Raw genomic sequence first — 14,714 nt, 5'->3', positions numbered from 1 at the left:
CTCAAACATAGCTCTGCGCACCTAGAAGTGCCGCGCATAATGCTACTGGCCACGATCGTGGTTCAAAGACCGCTCTCCGATGGCAAGGCCCCAGGATTGCCGCTTCGGGGAGCGGTGAAGTCTCTTGGCGCCCGCTTGCACGCATCAAGATAGCATCGCTTCGAGGCACTCACACGTTACTATTATTATGCACTGCTCTGGCGTCAAAGGGCCTCTGCGCGGACCCCATTGCAGCAAACATGGGGGCTTCAAACAAAGCCGCGCAGGTTAAGATGGCGCCGTTCCTGTGCCCCGGAGGGCTCAAAGGAGGACGCCACCACGAATCCCAAGGCCCTTAAAGGTGGGCAGATGCACTACACAGGTAAGATGGGATTTTGATTGAGACCACTTTCGAAACGCCACAGTCTTTATGCCGATCCGCTACCTCCGCGCTACTGGAACGGTGCTAACATCAGTTCAGTATTACTGCTAGCCATTTCGTCTTTTTATCAGAGGCATCCTCCCCGTGGCCTGAGCAAACAAGGAAAATCGTCGCATGATCTTCTTCTGGTCGACTTCTTCCCAGGTCAAGCCAGTTCTCGTTTCCGCAGAGGCAAGCCCGGGGCACGCTGGACACAATGGGCTGGTTCAGCAAGGGACAGACAGGGGCTGGCGCAACCATGCCCAGCCAAGAGGGCTCCGAATATGAGGTTGCCCACAGTAGCACGCCGACTTATGCAGCATCAGAAGGGGGCCCGCAAAAATGGGCAGATCACAGAGACTACAAGTATGCTCACGGACCGCCGTCTCTCAGTTCCGTTGCAGCAGAGAGCACTGCCAGTCTCCCAAACCAAAACAACAATCCTTATTCTTCTTCAGGCCTGGATGCCAATTCTGCCGCCGGACGGCTTAGACAGGGTGATCAGTCGGAATTTAGCAGGTCTACCGATCAAATCAGTGTACAATCGAAAGCGTCCTTCTCCAGCCATCGATCCGCAAGTACGAAGCCAAAGGAACCGAGAAACTACAAGCAATATCATATCCCGATTCGAGCCGAAGTACCGTCACCAGCATCGAATCCCAGAAACACACCAACTTCGCATCTAATGGCACCATCATTAGTAGGCGGAGACGAGACACCCACCGGGATAGGGATGGCGCTTGGAAGCCCAAGTCATGCTCCTGGACCTGCTGACTTGCGATGGCAGACTGGGACGTTGACGACTGTAACCTCAGGAGGGCATGCACAAGAGCCAGCTTCTAATCCCAATGGCGTGTCAAGATCAATGTCAAAAAGGTGGAATCCTTTTAGCAGGACAAAGTCAAAAAGAACCAAGCCAGTAGACACTTTACCTTCGCAATCGTTGGGCTCAGAGTCTGGAAAAAGCGTAGTGGATCTTGCGAATGGAGCAAAGAACGCTGATGACTTTGGAAGTGGAAAGAAGAGGAGCGAGAAAGAGAGTGATATTAGAGGCACAGGGCCCGTATTGCGCAAGGACAGCTCGAGCAGCGTATCGAAATCTCCGCCCAAAGACATTTCTGGATTGCCAAATCAACGAAATTATGCGGCACCGACGCGCTATGCCCCAGTTCCGCCACAGCCTCAATTACAGCCTTCAAAGCTACTAGAGGTTGATATCCCAACAACTCAGATGGAACGATTCAGCGTCATGTTTGGAACCATTCTTAAGAAGCAGCCATCTGAATATCAATATTTCTTACAACAAGCCCAACAGTCGTGGCAGCCCCAACCATCAGCGGCACCAGAGCAGGATGAGAAGCCACAAGAGTCGCGGAAGCCTGAAGAAACACAGCAGTCTCAGCCTAAACAAACCCCAGAGCAGTCAAGGAGGCCATCAAAGGAATCGGTCAAGACTCAAGACTCACAACAAGTATTATCCCCGCTACGACCACAGTTGTCAGTCCGGCGACAGGTCAAACTGGACAAGCTGAAAGTACCCGCGGCCAAAACTTTCCAAGATACTTCTATTCCTATCGAGATCATAGTGCCACAACGACGATCAACTTCACCTTTGCCGAAAAGCTCACCTTCATTCTCCCTCTTCCCCCAGGATCAAGCGCCCGCAAATACTCTTCCCCTAAGAGTCTCTTCACGCGCGCGATCAAACACCTCCCCTGCAATGGTCAACTTTCCGACTCCAGCCATGTACAAAGCAACAAAAGGATTAAGGAAGAGGACTACTTCCGTTTCTAATCCTTCTCAAGACGAGCCTCTACCGACAGATAGTCAAATGACACCGGAGCGACGCGAGAAGCTTATTTCCAAGTTCCACCGCAAAGAGTCGACATCATCAGAGGCCTCAGTACCAAGAGTCGCCGGACAGCTATCTGAATCTCCCGCATCCATAACTGCACCGGTTGCCATACCGGCACCAGTACAGCCTCGATCAATTCTAAAGAAGCCCTCTGGACCGCCACCACAACCACTGAATCGTGCAGCAGAGCCCAAACCGCCATCATCCCAAAGGGCATCACCAGCTCAAAGAATCTCACCGTCCCAAAAAGTTTCACCAACCCAGAAGCCTTCGCCATCCCAAAGAGTGGCGCCTCCGAAACATCAACACCAAAAGTCCACAACGTCGATTCGTACCAACGCAGACGAAGAAGAGGTCGAAAGAGCCTTATACGAGGCTGTGGAAATATCTATTGCGCGTCAAATTAGCGTCTCAAGGCAGCAGCGTAATATTGTGGTGCCTTTGATGCGTTCCGCCTCAAAAAGGGTACCTGGGGAGGCTGCGGCGGAAGTGGCCGCCTTGATCAAGCCAGAAAAGAACAAGCGAATGGTCGAGACGAGGACAGCAACGCCGCAGTTGGTGCATCCAGAAGAAGAGGGCAATATTGGGCAGAGTGGCTATCGGAAGAGCTCGCGCGTGGTGCTCGAGGGTGCATGATGGAACGACCTTTTTACGTTTCTGACTGATCTATTCTTGTCTATTCTTTTATTTTTTCTTCTTCTTACTATTCCTTTTACGAGCCACCGGGCGTGTATTTCTTTTATACACTCACACGCCCCCATCCATTTCCTTTCTATGTGTCATCTTTTTTCTTCAATCATACCAGGCAATCCCGAATTCTCTTTTAGGTTCTCTTCATCATTTATCATCATTAGTTGCACAGCCCCGAGGGCCTGCTTTGATGGCGGATAAATAAAAAAATATAAAGCGAAATGTAGGCTTGTAACGATTGTATCGGACAGTCTATGGCAGAATTTCATGAAACTACATCATTGATATTCTTTTCTCCTTCTTTGAAACATGTGTTTTTTTGTCTGTGTGTTTGAAAATATGTGTATAATAAAATCATGGGTGAAACTCGTTTGATCGTCTTCCCCCCCAAGATTTACGTATTAGTATATATGTGTGTGCGAGTGTGTGTCTTTCATAATAACCAATCTTTGAAAACAAGACAGCCCATTTGTTGCTGAAAATTACGACCCCATTGCAACGCCAAATAAAACGCTCCCCTAATTACATCAACACACAGCAAGAATTTTGCTTCTTTGCTTGCTCTGTTTGGAATACGTTAGTCACCAACTTGATAGACGAAAGCAAAATAGAGAGAAACAAGAGAGCTCAAGGGATAGGCAGCCATACGGTAAAACATTTTGCTCTGAGCGCTCAGCCCATCGCTCTTGGCCACCAAGTCGTCAATCTTCTCTCCTCGCTGCAGCACGCTCTCAATCGTCTTGTGCAGCACAATCTTGGTCTCGTCCAGCTCCTTCTGGATCTTCATGATGCTGTCGGCCTGCTGGGGGTCCTGGTACTTGGCGAGGTAGTCCGTCAGCTCGGGGAAGGGCAGGGTGACGTCGCCCTGGGCCCATGAGGAGCGCGGGTGCTTTGAGAGGAACTCGTCGACGACCTTGCTGAGGAGCTGATGGGCGACCAGGGCGGGGTATTGGTGGTCGGAAATGATGATGCCGCAGATGCCCTCGGTGCGGCCGTAGGCGTGGAAGGTGTAGTCTGGTGGAGGAAAATCGTGAGTGAGTCTCCTGGCCTGCAAAGATCGTGATGCTTTTTTATCTCCCTTGAATCTGAACAAGGGAGAAAAGGGGCGGTTTTGAATTCGTACCTTGCTCTTCAACGTCTTGTCGTTGGGCGGGTCGAGTGCGCTCGGCGACGGTCTTTGCGAAAAGGGACATGAACTCGCCATAGCTATAAGACAGAGAGGAGTTAACTCGTGAACGGATGTTGTTAAGAGAAAGCGTCGTCGAAGGATTTCGCGTGCGGTGGGCGAAGGGAGACGAACTTGCTGCGTGTGAAGCGCGAGTAGGCGCTCAGCTCCTTCTCTGCGACGATCTCGTGAGCGGGCTGGGAGTCGTTGCGGATAATCTATCTCGAAAGAGGGCCATATTAGTTGAGCGTCCATAGGCGGCTCGAAAACATAGTATTCGGTGAAGGGCGGCAGGAGGTATGGTCGAGCAAATCGATGGGACGTACGCCGATGTAGTGAAGCTTCATGTTGGGCGAGAGGTTGAGGTTGGTGCGATCTGGATTTTGTTCCTCGTCTGGAGTCCGAAAATGTCAGGAAGCAGAGAATTCGTCTATGCGATCGCACGAGTCGTAGTTGGAGAGTCGAAAGGAGGCCTTGTCGAACAGCAAAGAGGCGGCGAAGGGCTGCAAATCGAATGTTCAAGGAAAGGTGTTTCACAAGTCGGAGTTTCAAGTTGGGGCGCGTGGAGTTGAAAATGCCTGTGCCTCTGCATTCCACAGGGATGCGGCCCATCGCCCGCCCCACGGATTTTAGGCGCTTCCCTACCGCAGCAGGACCCCGCTAAGTCCAGCTCTCTAGAGCCAAGATTCAGGCGCTGAGTTGCTGCGAAGTGGGTGCCTTCAGGCGGATTAGTGGGGACTTTTTGCGCCCCCGTTGGCGGGGCGGGCGGTGTGTGACTGATATGAGTTGATCTTTGGTTGACGATGCGTCATCTGGACTTGGGACTGTGAAATTTGATAAGAGGTTGAGGTGCAGCTCTGAATTCGAAATCGAGAGCGTTAGACTACTTGCTCTTTGATCGTTTCTTCTCTGCACTCACGCGAATCTTTGTTGCTTGTTTCACGATTATTGAAGAGATTAGGATCTAAACGAAGCCATGGCGTCGACCGACCTGATCAACGCAGAGTCCGAGTGGAGGCAGCAATTCGAGGCCATGCAGGCGGCCCTTGCTAAACTCAAGCTCCCTCAGAACGATGCCAAGGCAGATGCCGATCTGGACGATGATGACTTTGGCGGCTACTCTTCGACGACTAGCGGCCACGACGTCTGGGACTTCATCTCGGACGAGGACGAGTATGAGTACTACAGCAGCGACTTTGCCGATGAAGGATCTGGTGCAGTCACAAGCGGCTTTGGGCTCGAGTGGCTGGCTACCAAATGTGCCTCCATCGCGGCCAAGAATGGCATGGCCCCTGATGTTTTTCAAACTCAGCTGGTCAATGTACTGTCCTCTGGCCAGCCTGAAGACGAGCTACAGCAGCATCTGACTGACCTGGTCGGCTTTGACGACTTGGACTTCATCATTGAGCTGCTTAGTCACAAGGATGAAGTTGTTGCGTCTGCAGCCGATTTTCACGATGCGCCAGACACCAAAGGACGACGGCTATTGACCAAAGCCGAAAGAGACGAGGCTCTTCGTGCGCGAGATTATCAGCACAAGAATGCAGCCTTGGCACCCAGTTTCGCCAAGGAGCCTCAGTATCCTCACGTCTATAGAGCGTACAATGCAGGAAACACATTGAGCTCTTCTGGTAAGAAGTATGGCTTGCCGGTTGGCAGTGAGCGTCTCCAGTTTGAGAAATACGAAGAGTACTCTGTACCTGCTGGAAAGAAGGGAGTGCCGGGCCCCGGAGAGAAGCTCGTCAAGATTTCAGACTTGGACGGACTTTGCCGTAACACGTTCAAGGGGTACAAGTCTCTTAACCGAATGCAGAGTCTGGTTTACCCAGTCGGATACAAAACAAGCGAAAACATGTTGATTTGTGCTCCAACTGGTGCGGTAAGTCTATAACACGTATAACACACTCTCCATATCAATCAATGCTCATCGCTGTATTAGGGTAAAACTGACGCAGCTATGCTCACTATCCTTCACACCATTGGCCAACACGTGGAGCCAAATCCCATTGAGAACCCTGAGGCAACTGAATTTGCCGTCAATACAGACGACTTCAAAATCGTCTATGTAGCACCTATGAAAGCCTTGGCAGCCGAAGTTACCGAGAAGCTGGGCAAGCGTCTCGCGTGGCTGGGCATCAAGTGCCGAGAATACACTGGTGATATGCAGCTCACCAAAGCAGAGATTGTCCAAACCCAAATCATTGTCACGACCCCTGAAAAGTGGGATGTTGTTACAAGAAAGGGAACTGGCGATACGGAGCTGGTGCAAAAGGTGAGGCTTCTCATTATCGATGAAGTCCACATGCTTCATGATGAACGTGGAGCCGTGCTGGAATCCCTGGTGGCTCGAACCGAGAGACAGGTAGAGAGTACTCAGTCGCTCATTCGAATCGTTGGCTTGAGTGCCACATTGCCTAATTATGTCGACGTTGCTGATTTCTTGAAAGTCAACAAGTACGCCGGCTTGTTCTACTTTGATGCTTCGTTTCGTCCTGTTCCACTGGAGCAACACTTTATTGGTGTCAAAGGAAAGGCTGGATCCAAGCAATCCAAAGAGAACTTGGACAATGTTGCTTTTGATAAAGTCAAAGAGATGTTACAGCGGGATCATCAAGTCATGGTCTTTGTCCACTCTCGTCGAGATACCATGGTGACTGCAAGAATGCTTCATCAGAAAGCGATTGAGCAGTTTTGCGTTGACCTTTTCGACCCAACAGGGCATCCTCACTTTGGACAGGCATCTAGGGATATGAACCAGTCCAAATCCAAGGATATTCGCGACCTGCTTTCCAAGGGTATCGGTGTTCATCATGCCGGTATGGCAAGAGCTGACAGAAATCTCATGGAGAGGCTCTTCGCCGATGGCGTCCTCAAAGTTCTTTGCTGTACTGCGACGCTCGCATGGGGTGTCAACTTGCCCGCTGCTGCGGTAGTCATCAAGGGCACTCAGGTTTACAGCGCTCAGGAAGGTAAATTTATCGATCTCAGCATTCTTGATGTGCTTCAAATCTTTGGTCGTGCTGGTCGTCCCCAGTTTGAGGACACGGGTATCGGTATGATCTGTACCACTCACGACAAGCTTCCTCATTACTTGTCGGCCATCACAGAACAGCAGCCCATTGAATCCAAATTTTCGACCAAACTAGTTGACAATCTCAATGCTGAAATCGCTCTGGGCACTGTAACGTCTATCCCTGAAGCCGTGCAATGGATAGGATACTCCTATCTGTTTGTGCGAATGCAGAGGAGCCCAATGACATATGGCATTGAGTGGGCGGAAATACGTGATGATCCGAATCTGGTTCAACGACGCCGCCAGCTGGCGATACAGGCCGCACGAACTCTTCAGCAGTCTCAGATGATCATCTTCAACGAAAATACCGAAGAACTTCGCAGCAAGGACATTGGCCGTATTGCCAGCCAGTATTATATCCTCCATACAAGTATCCAAGTGTTCAACACGATGATGCACCCTCAAGCCACCGAAGCTGATGTCTTGAAGATGATCAGTATGAGTGGAGAGTTTGACAATATCCAGTCAAGAGATAATGAGGCGAAGGAGCTAACCTCGTTCAAGGATATTGTTCCTTGCGATGTCGATAAAGGCATCGATACGCCCCAAGCAAAGACAAACATTCTCTTGCAATCGTATATTTCCAAAATCCAGCCTGATGATTTTGCTCTTTCCAACGACATGAACTACGTTGCGCAGCAGTCGGGTCGTATCTGTAGGGCATTGTTTATGCTCGCTCTTAATCGCAGATGGGGCCATCAGTGTTTGGTTCTTCTCACTCTATCCAAGTCGATAGAAAAGAGAATCTGGCCGTTCCAGCACCCCCTTCATCAATTCGAGCTTACCAAGCCCGTGCTCAATCAGCTCGACTCTAAGGAAAACCTGACGATTGACACAATGAAGGAGATGGAGCCAGCAGAGCTGGGGAGCTTAGTGCATAACCAGAGCGCTGGCAAGAATATTGCCAAGATACTCAACAATTTCCCAATGGTTCATGTGGAAGCCGAGATTGCGCCCCTGAACCGAGATGTGTTGCGCATTAAGCTTTATGTGATTCCTGAGTTCCTCTGGAAAGACCATATCCATGGAACCTCGGAATCTTTCTACATCTGGGTTGAGAATTCGGAGACCTCAGAAATTTACCATCATGAATACTTTATTCTTAATAGGAGAAAGCTTCATGATGAGCACGAACTGAATTTTACGATCCCTCTCTCAGATCCGTTGCCAACTCAGATTTACGTCCGCGCAATCTCTGACAGATGGCTTGGGTCAGAGACTGTCACTCCTGTATCTTTCCAGCATCTTATCCGTCCTGATACAGAAAGCGTATATACGGATTTGCTCAATTTGCAACCTCTGCCAATCACCGCTCTCAAAAATCCTGGATTGGAAGAGCTCTATGCTAAGCGATTTAGCTTCTTCAATCCTATGCAGACTCAAATTTTCCATACTCTGTATCATACTCCTGCAAATGTTCTTCTAGGTTCCCCAACGGGAAGTGGAAAGACTGTTGCTGCTGAACTCGCCATGTGGTGGGCATTCCGGGAACGACCAAAATCCAAAGTCGTGTATATTGCTCCCATGAAAGCTCTGGTGCGTGAGCGAGTTATTGATTGGGGGAACCGGCTTGCCAAACCTCTGGGACTCAAATTGGTCGAGTTGACAGGTGACAATACTCCAGACACGAGGACTATCAAGGATGCAGATATCATTATCACAACTCCCGAAAAGTGGGATGGTATCTCTCGTTCATGGCAGACCAGAGGTTACGTCAGGCAGGTCAGTTTGGTGATTATCGACGAGATCCATCTATTGGCCGGAGATCGTGGACCAATTTTGGAGATTATCGTTTCTCGTAAGTGTTCCCTATCATAAGCTCAAGAATGATTGCAGGTTGCTAAATAACATGTCAGGAATGAACTACATCTCATCATCGCTAAAGAACAAAGTCCGATTGTTGGGTATGTCAACAGCCTGTGCCAACGCTACTGACTTGGCCAACTGGCTTGGTGTCAAGGAAGGCCTCTTCAACTTTAGGCACTCCGTCCGTCCCGTTCCTCTGGAGCTTTACATCGATGGGTTCCCAGAAATTCGAGGTTTCTGCCCACTGATGCAGTCTATGAACCGGCCGACCTTTTTGGCCATCAAGAATCACAGTCCTGAAAAGCCTGTTATCGTGTTTGTGGCATCACGTCGACAAACTCGCCTTACTGCTAAAGATCTGATCAATTACTGTGGTATGGAGGACAACCCGCGACGCTTCCTGCGAATGGACGAGGAGGATTTGCAGCTCAACCTGTCCCGTGTCAAGGATGACGCTCTTAAAGAAGCTATCAACTTTGGTATTGGCCTTCATCACGCAGGTCTTGTTGAGTCTGACAGACAGATTGCCGAGGAGCTTTTCCTGAACAATAAGATTCAGATATTGGTTGCGACCAGTACCCTTGCTTGGGGTGTTAACTTGCCAGCGCACCTGGTTGTCGTCAAGGGCACACAATTTTACGACGCAAAAACGAGCGGCTACAAGGACATGGATCTCACAGATGTCTTGCAGATGCTGGGACGAGCTGGACGACCTCAGTTTGATAACTCTGGCGTTGCCCGTATCTTCACGCAGGATGCAAAGAAGGACTTTTACAAGCACTTTTTGCATACTGGCTTCCCTGTAGAATCTTCGCTGCACAAAGTTTTGGACAACCATATTTGTGCCGAGATCTCTGCCGAGACAATCATGAACAAACAAGACGCGTTGGATTACTTGACCTGGACATTCTTCTTCAGAAGACTTCACAAGAACCCGTCCTATTATGGACTGGAGATTTCTGCAGAAGAGCACAGCAGTATTGCTGCTCAGATGCAAGCCAACGAATACATGATTGACATGGTCGAGAAATCCCTTGGAGAGCTCGAAGATTCTAAATGTGTTGAGAGTTTCCCCAACGGCGACGTCGACCCTACCCCTCTCGGAAAGATTATGAGTTACTACTATCTATCCCACAAGACCATCCGACATCTCGTCCACAACGTCAAACCCAACGCAAGCTTCCTCAACGTTCTATCGTGGATGTGCCACGCCACAGAATACGACGAGCTCCCTGTCCGCCACAACGAAGATCTAGTCAACGATGTGCTCTCGCAGAACCTTCCCTTCCCTGGCAATTCGTTCAACCTGCCCATGTGGGATCCGCACGTCAAGTCCTTCTTGCTGCTGCAAGCCTTCATGTCGCGCATCGAGCTGCCCGTGACGGACTACGTCGGCGACCAGACCAGTGTGCTTGACCAGGCCATCCGTATTATCCAGGCCTCCATCGACGTCATCACCGAGATGGGCTACCTGTCGAGCTGTCTCCAGATGATGAAGCTTATGCAGAGCATCAAGTGTGCGCGATGGCCCACCGACTCGCCGGCGTCAATCCTCCCCGGAGTAGAACCCGAGTCGACAAAAGACGAGACAACGCTCGCGAAAATCAGCACATTCTCTCAAGACCAGATCAACGCGTTTGCTAAGAAGCTTCGCGTCCCATCTGGTGTTCAGCCACGCTTCAAGCGCGCGGTGTCCATGCTCCCCAACATCTCCGTCTCCGTCGACGAGATCACAACGCTCTCCCTAACAGTCAACATCAAGCGTCTCAACCCCCTCGTCGAGCGCGAAGCACGCATCTGGGCGCCTAAATTCCACAAGCCTCAAACAGAAGGCTGGTTCGTCATCATCGCCGACTCAGCCAAGGACGAGGTCATTGCCGTGAAGCGCGTCGGCTGGGCTGGTCTATCTACGAGCGGCAACAACTCGGGAGGAAAGAAGTCGCTCGGTCAGGGCTCACGTCCTACTGCACGAACGGTGCTCAAGCTTCCGGAGCCCAAGGCTAGGGAAGCTCGTAAGCTGGATATCATTGTCGTGAGCGATGGCTATGTTGGCTTGGAGCATAGGGTGATGGGTGTGGATATCCCAGCCCCACCGGCAGCAGATGATGATTTGGACAAGAAGAACCAGGCCAAGACGGTGGTGGCAGGAGGATCATCATCATAAGTGAATGTGTAGATTTTCAATCTAGGGTAACTATGTTTAGGCCACTCTGAACGAAGAGTGTCTTTAGATACAGTCTAGATACAGTCTTGTTGTACAGTGCACTAAAGATTTAAGGAAGGCTACTACGTATAAGATATCAACAATGGATTGTGCGCCAGAAAAACGTACACATTCAAAGTGATCAATACACGCACATCATATACCCGTCTGGATTGGAAACAAACTGCTCAGGCGAAAAACGCAAAAATGCCAATATCCATTATCCGTATATTCCATGCGCCGTTATGTAAAGTTACAAACCATGTCTCGTGAGAGCTCTCTTCCAATATCTCTGTATAATAAGCAAACAAATAAGTAAAAACATCGTACAGGGCGAAAAAAACAGCTGGACCCAAAATATTCTTTCCCTCCAAGTACGTCCTTTGATCTTTTCCAGCCCGTCCGCACAAAGTATCCTGAACGCCAACCCGCCTCTAAAAAGTTACAGATGAAATGAATCAACCAATCAGAAGAAGAAACCACCTCGCTCGAGATGTATGAGAAGAGAAAGAGAATTAAAGAGCATCAGTAAGGCCGAGCCACAACAAAAAGCCGTTTTTCAAGGTAAAAGCCGGTATAGCGAAGCGTAGTTGTGACAGGGGAACCAAGTGTTGACGAAAACGCCTTCGAAAAGCAAACACAAGATTTAGCAACAGCTGCTCTGTCGCTGTTTTTGCCGGCTCTCAGCCATTTGGTCATGCTGGTCTTGAGTTGACCCAGCTCTATCAATGGTCACGGCGGGCGAGAACCCAGGGGGGAATAGCCAGCTCCTCCTATCTCGCCCGATGCGAAAACTCCCCCTGCCATTGCTAGCATCAAAGTATCCTCCGTCCATACCAGATTCAAACCCTGGTGTATTGGGGGTGGCCGTTGCTTGTAAAAGTGCCTGCTGCATCTTGCGATTCTGCTCCACGAGCTTCCTGGCAACAACGCGGAACACCTCCTCGACGCCTTCGCCACTCTCAGCGCTGATCTCATGACAGGCGTCCCAGCCAATCTCTTGGCCCCAGAAGCCGGAACTCCGCTTGGAGCTTGGGCTCCGGGGTTCGATGCCGGCCGAAGAGAGATAGGATTGTCCGTTGAGAGGCGTGGCGGTCGGCGGTGGCGTGCCACCGAGGCCGGGGGCCAAGTTTTCGGCTACGTAAGCGATGCAGCGTTCAAAGGGAACCTGGCGAAGAGACGGGTCGCGGGCAACAATGTCGGCTTTTGTGCCGACGACGTGCAGCACGACATCTGCTGGCAGATTGCGGCGCAGCTCGGTCAGCCACTCGCCCATGTCGGTAAAGGATTGGGCATCGGTGATGCTGTAGCAGAGGATGCAAGCGTTGGCCCCGCGATAATACAGGCGGGATATGGAGCGGAAGCGCTCTTGGCCGGCTGCAGAAGAGAAGTCAGCATGAAAACGGCTATGCAGAATTACGTGATTTACGAGCATGGAGGGGAGTCATAGTACAAGACTGAACAAAAAGACACGGAAGATAAGGGCGCAGGGCAAATCGGTCTAAGGCATGCACATACCCGTGTCCCAGATCTGGAGGCGCACAACAGTGTCGGAGTCATTGTCGACCACGCGCTTGGTCAGGAAACTGGCGCCCACGGTGGACGTGATCTGAGCCGGGTTGAAAGAGCCTTTGCAGTACCGCATCACAAGGGATGTCTTGCCCACGTTTTGGGCGCCAAGGACGACAATCTTGGCCTCGAGAGAGGACGACATGGTGGATGTACTGCAGTATTTTTACAGACAAGGGACAAGAGGAGAAAGAAGAAGAAGAAGAAGAAATTATGAAATTAGTAGGAGTAAAAAGAAGAAGTAGAAGAAGAAAGAGGGTGGCCAAAGGTGAGATTTGACCGAGAAGAAAGCGATCGACAAAGCGAGGAGGCAGGCTTAAGGCTTATGATTAGGTCTCGGGTCTAGAGGAGCAACAGGCAACGGAAGTGTTCGCGCGCGGGTGGGTCGACAAAAGATGCTTCTTATTGCATTGTCGGTCGCGTCAGCGGACTCGGAGACGGTGTTGGCGAGGATCTGAGGGACGATGCGATGGCATCGTAGGTGAAGACGGCAGATGAAGAGGAAGAGGATTGGATGGGCGCGTTCAATCTTCCATGGGAGCCTAGTAGGCTAACGACGAGTTTGGTGGCGCTGGAGGATAGAGTTGGCAGCCCCTCTTCTCTTCAGCTGTTACCCTGGCGAGATGGTAGAAGAAAAGCAGAGAGAAGAAGAAATTCCTCTCTGTGATGGTATGGAGATTCGATCCTCGTTGTTGTTGATGGAGGAGGTGCAAGTACATAAGCGAAGGCGGTGGTGAGAGGAGAAATAGATAAGAGATAAGTCTCGATGCAGTCGCATCATCGCCGGGGCTGGACGCACATGCGTGACGAATGGCAACTGCGGCAGCGGGTGCCATCGTGGAGGTGCGCGATGGAGGTGGAGCGCTGGACCTGATTCGATCGATGCTGTAGCGATGCCCGGACAGGTGCCCGTGGCGGGACCGTGGCGGGGGGCATAGCGCCGGCAATAGCGCTGACGTGCGCTGAAAGGGCGTTGCGGGTAGCGAATCGCCAGCTGGAAGCACTTTATGGTTTGCTAAGATCCGAATTGCTAGCTGCACGTGGATGAGGTGCATGTGCCCGGCTAAGGAAATGCAGCAGCAAATGGTGCAGATTCCGGTCATCTGACTGTTGAAGAAGGAGGTGAATGTAGGTGCGTGCAATAAAGACGTGAGCGAGGCTTGCGTGATGATGCTGCAGAGATCAGGCGATGGAGACAGATGAGAGCATATTTACTTGCTGTTGCCGGATAATGACGAGAAGCATAGCGAAGATTTGCATACATTTCTTCAGCATCTGACGAACGGATACTGATACACGAGCAATTAATTTTAGCATCTAGTCAGAGATGAAAGAATGAAATAGGACTGTGAAAGGACGATGATGTATATTCGGTTTGACTGACTAGATGAAGAGAAGAAAGAGAGAAAGCTGGGCTGAAAATTGACCCTTACAGGCTGTAAAAAAGATGTAATTAACACAAGGAAAATTCTATTGCATACTCCTCCAAATACACAGCTAAACAATTTTTTGATGGCCTATACATGAAAATATACAAAGCAGCTTTTTCCCACCAACAACGAGCCAAAATTGTCTCGTAAGGCAACTACATGTATCTTCCAATTCCGAGTGTAACAAGTTTGCACCTTCATCACATTCTTATCTAACTCTTACAGCCAACTACTGGCTGTCAACCCCGCTCGCCGTACCTAGGTACGATCGAAATGAGCCTTCAACTCTTCGGAAAGTGCGTATACAACCTCTTGTGTATCTCGTAAAAACTCTGAACAATTTTTGGCTTCCGAAAAGAGTAGAATATACTCGAGGCGACGTTGGTAAACGCTCTCTGGTTTGCTTTCTTTGGTATCCCAATAAAAGTCATAGTCTTTTAGCATGACGATGAACTTATCAACTAAAACGTCTCCAAGTCAGTCGAAACAACAGAAATATTCCTTGTCTCAGCAGTGGGTCAAT

General features: G+C 50.2%; 4 protein-coding genes across 4 annotated transcripts; 2 read left to right on the top strand and 2 right to left on the bottom strand.

The window, feature by feature from the left end:
• Positions 1 to 617: 617 nt before the first annotated feature.
• TGAM01_v208660 (hypothetical protein) lies at positions 618 to 2,891 on the top strand (the record flags this gene model as incomplete). Its single annotated transcript, XM_018806526.1, has 1 exon — positions 618 to 2,891. The coding sequence occupies one exon, from the start codon at positions 618 to 620 to the stop codon at positions 2,889 to 2,891; it is 2,274 nt and encodes a 757-aa protein (XP_018660353.1).
• A 631-nt stretch (positions 2,892 to 3,522) lies between these two features.
• TGAM01_v208659 (synaptobrevin) lies at positions 3,523 to 4,457 on the bottom strand (the record flags this gene model as incomplete). Its single annotated transcript, XM_018806527.1, has 4 exons — positions 3,523 to 3,959; positions 4,069 to 4,151; positions 4,246 to 4,328; positions 4,437 to 4,457. The coding sequence occupies 4 exons, from the start codon at positions 4,455 to 4,457 to the stop codon at positions 3,523 to 3,525; spliced, it is 624 nt and encodes a 207-aa protein (XP_018660354.1).
• A 629-nt stretch (positions 4,458 to 5,086) lies between these two features.
• Positions 5,087 to 11,153, top strand: TGAM01_v208658 (activating signal cointegrator 1 complex subunit 3; the record flags this gene model as incomplete). The annotated part of the gene is made up of 3 exons (XM_018806528.2): positions 5,087 to 5,989; positions 6,050 to 8,981; positions 9,040 to 11,153. 3 exons carry the CDS (start codon positions 5,087 to 5,089, stop codon positions 11,151 to 11,153), a joined length of 5,949 nt encoding a protein of 1,982 aa, XP_018660355.1.
• Positions 11,154 to 11,838: 685 nt separating this feature from the next.
• Positions 11,839 to 12,906, bottom strand: TGAM01_v208657 (hypothetical protein; the record flags this gene model as incomplete). The annotated part of the gene is made up of 2 exons (XM_018806529.1): positions 11,839 to 12,569; positions 12,711 to 12,906. The coding sequence occupies 2 exons, from the start codon at positions 12,904 to 12,906 to the stop codon at positions 11,839 to 11,841; spliced, it is 927 nt and encodes a 308-aa protein (XP_018660356.1).
• Positions 12,907 to 14,714: the final 1,808 nt, after the last annotated feature.

The sequence above is a fragment of the Trichoderma gamsii genome, assembly GCF_001481775.2.
Source record: "Trichoderma gamsii strain T6085 chromosome Unknown Scaffold_38.2, whole genome shotgun sequence".
NCBI classification, from domain to species: domain Eukaryota; kingdom Fungi; phylum Ascomycota; class Sordariomycetes; order Hypocreales; family Hypocreaceae; genus Trichoderma; species Trichoderma gamsii.
This window is presented reverse-complemented; position numbering and strand designations above follow the sequence as displayed.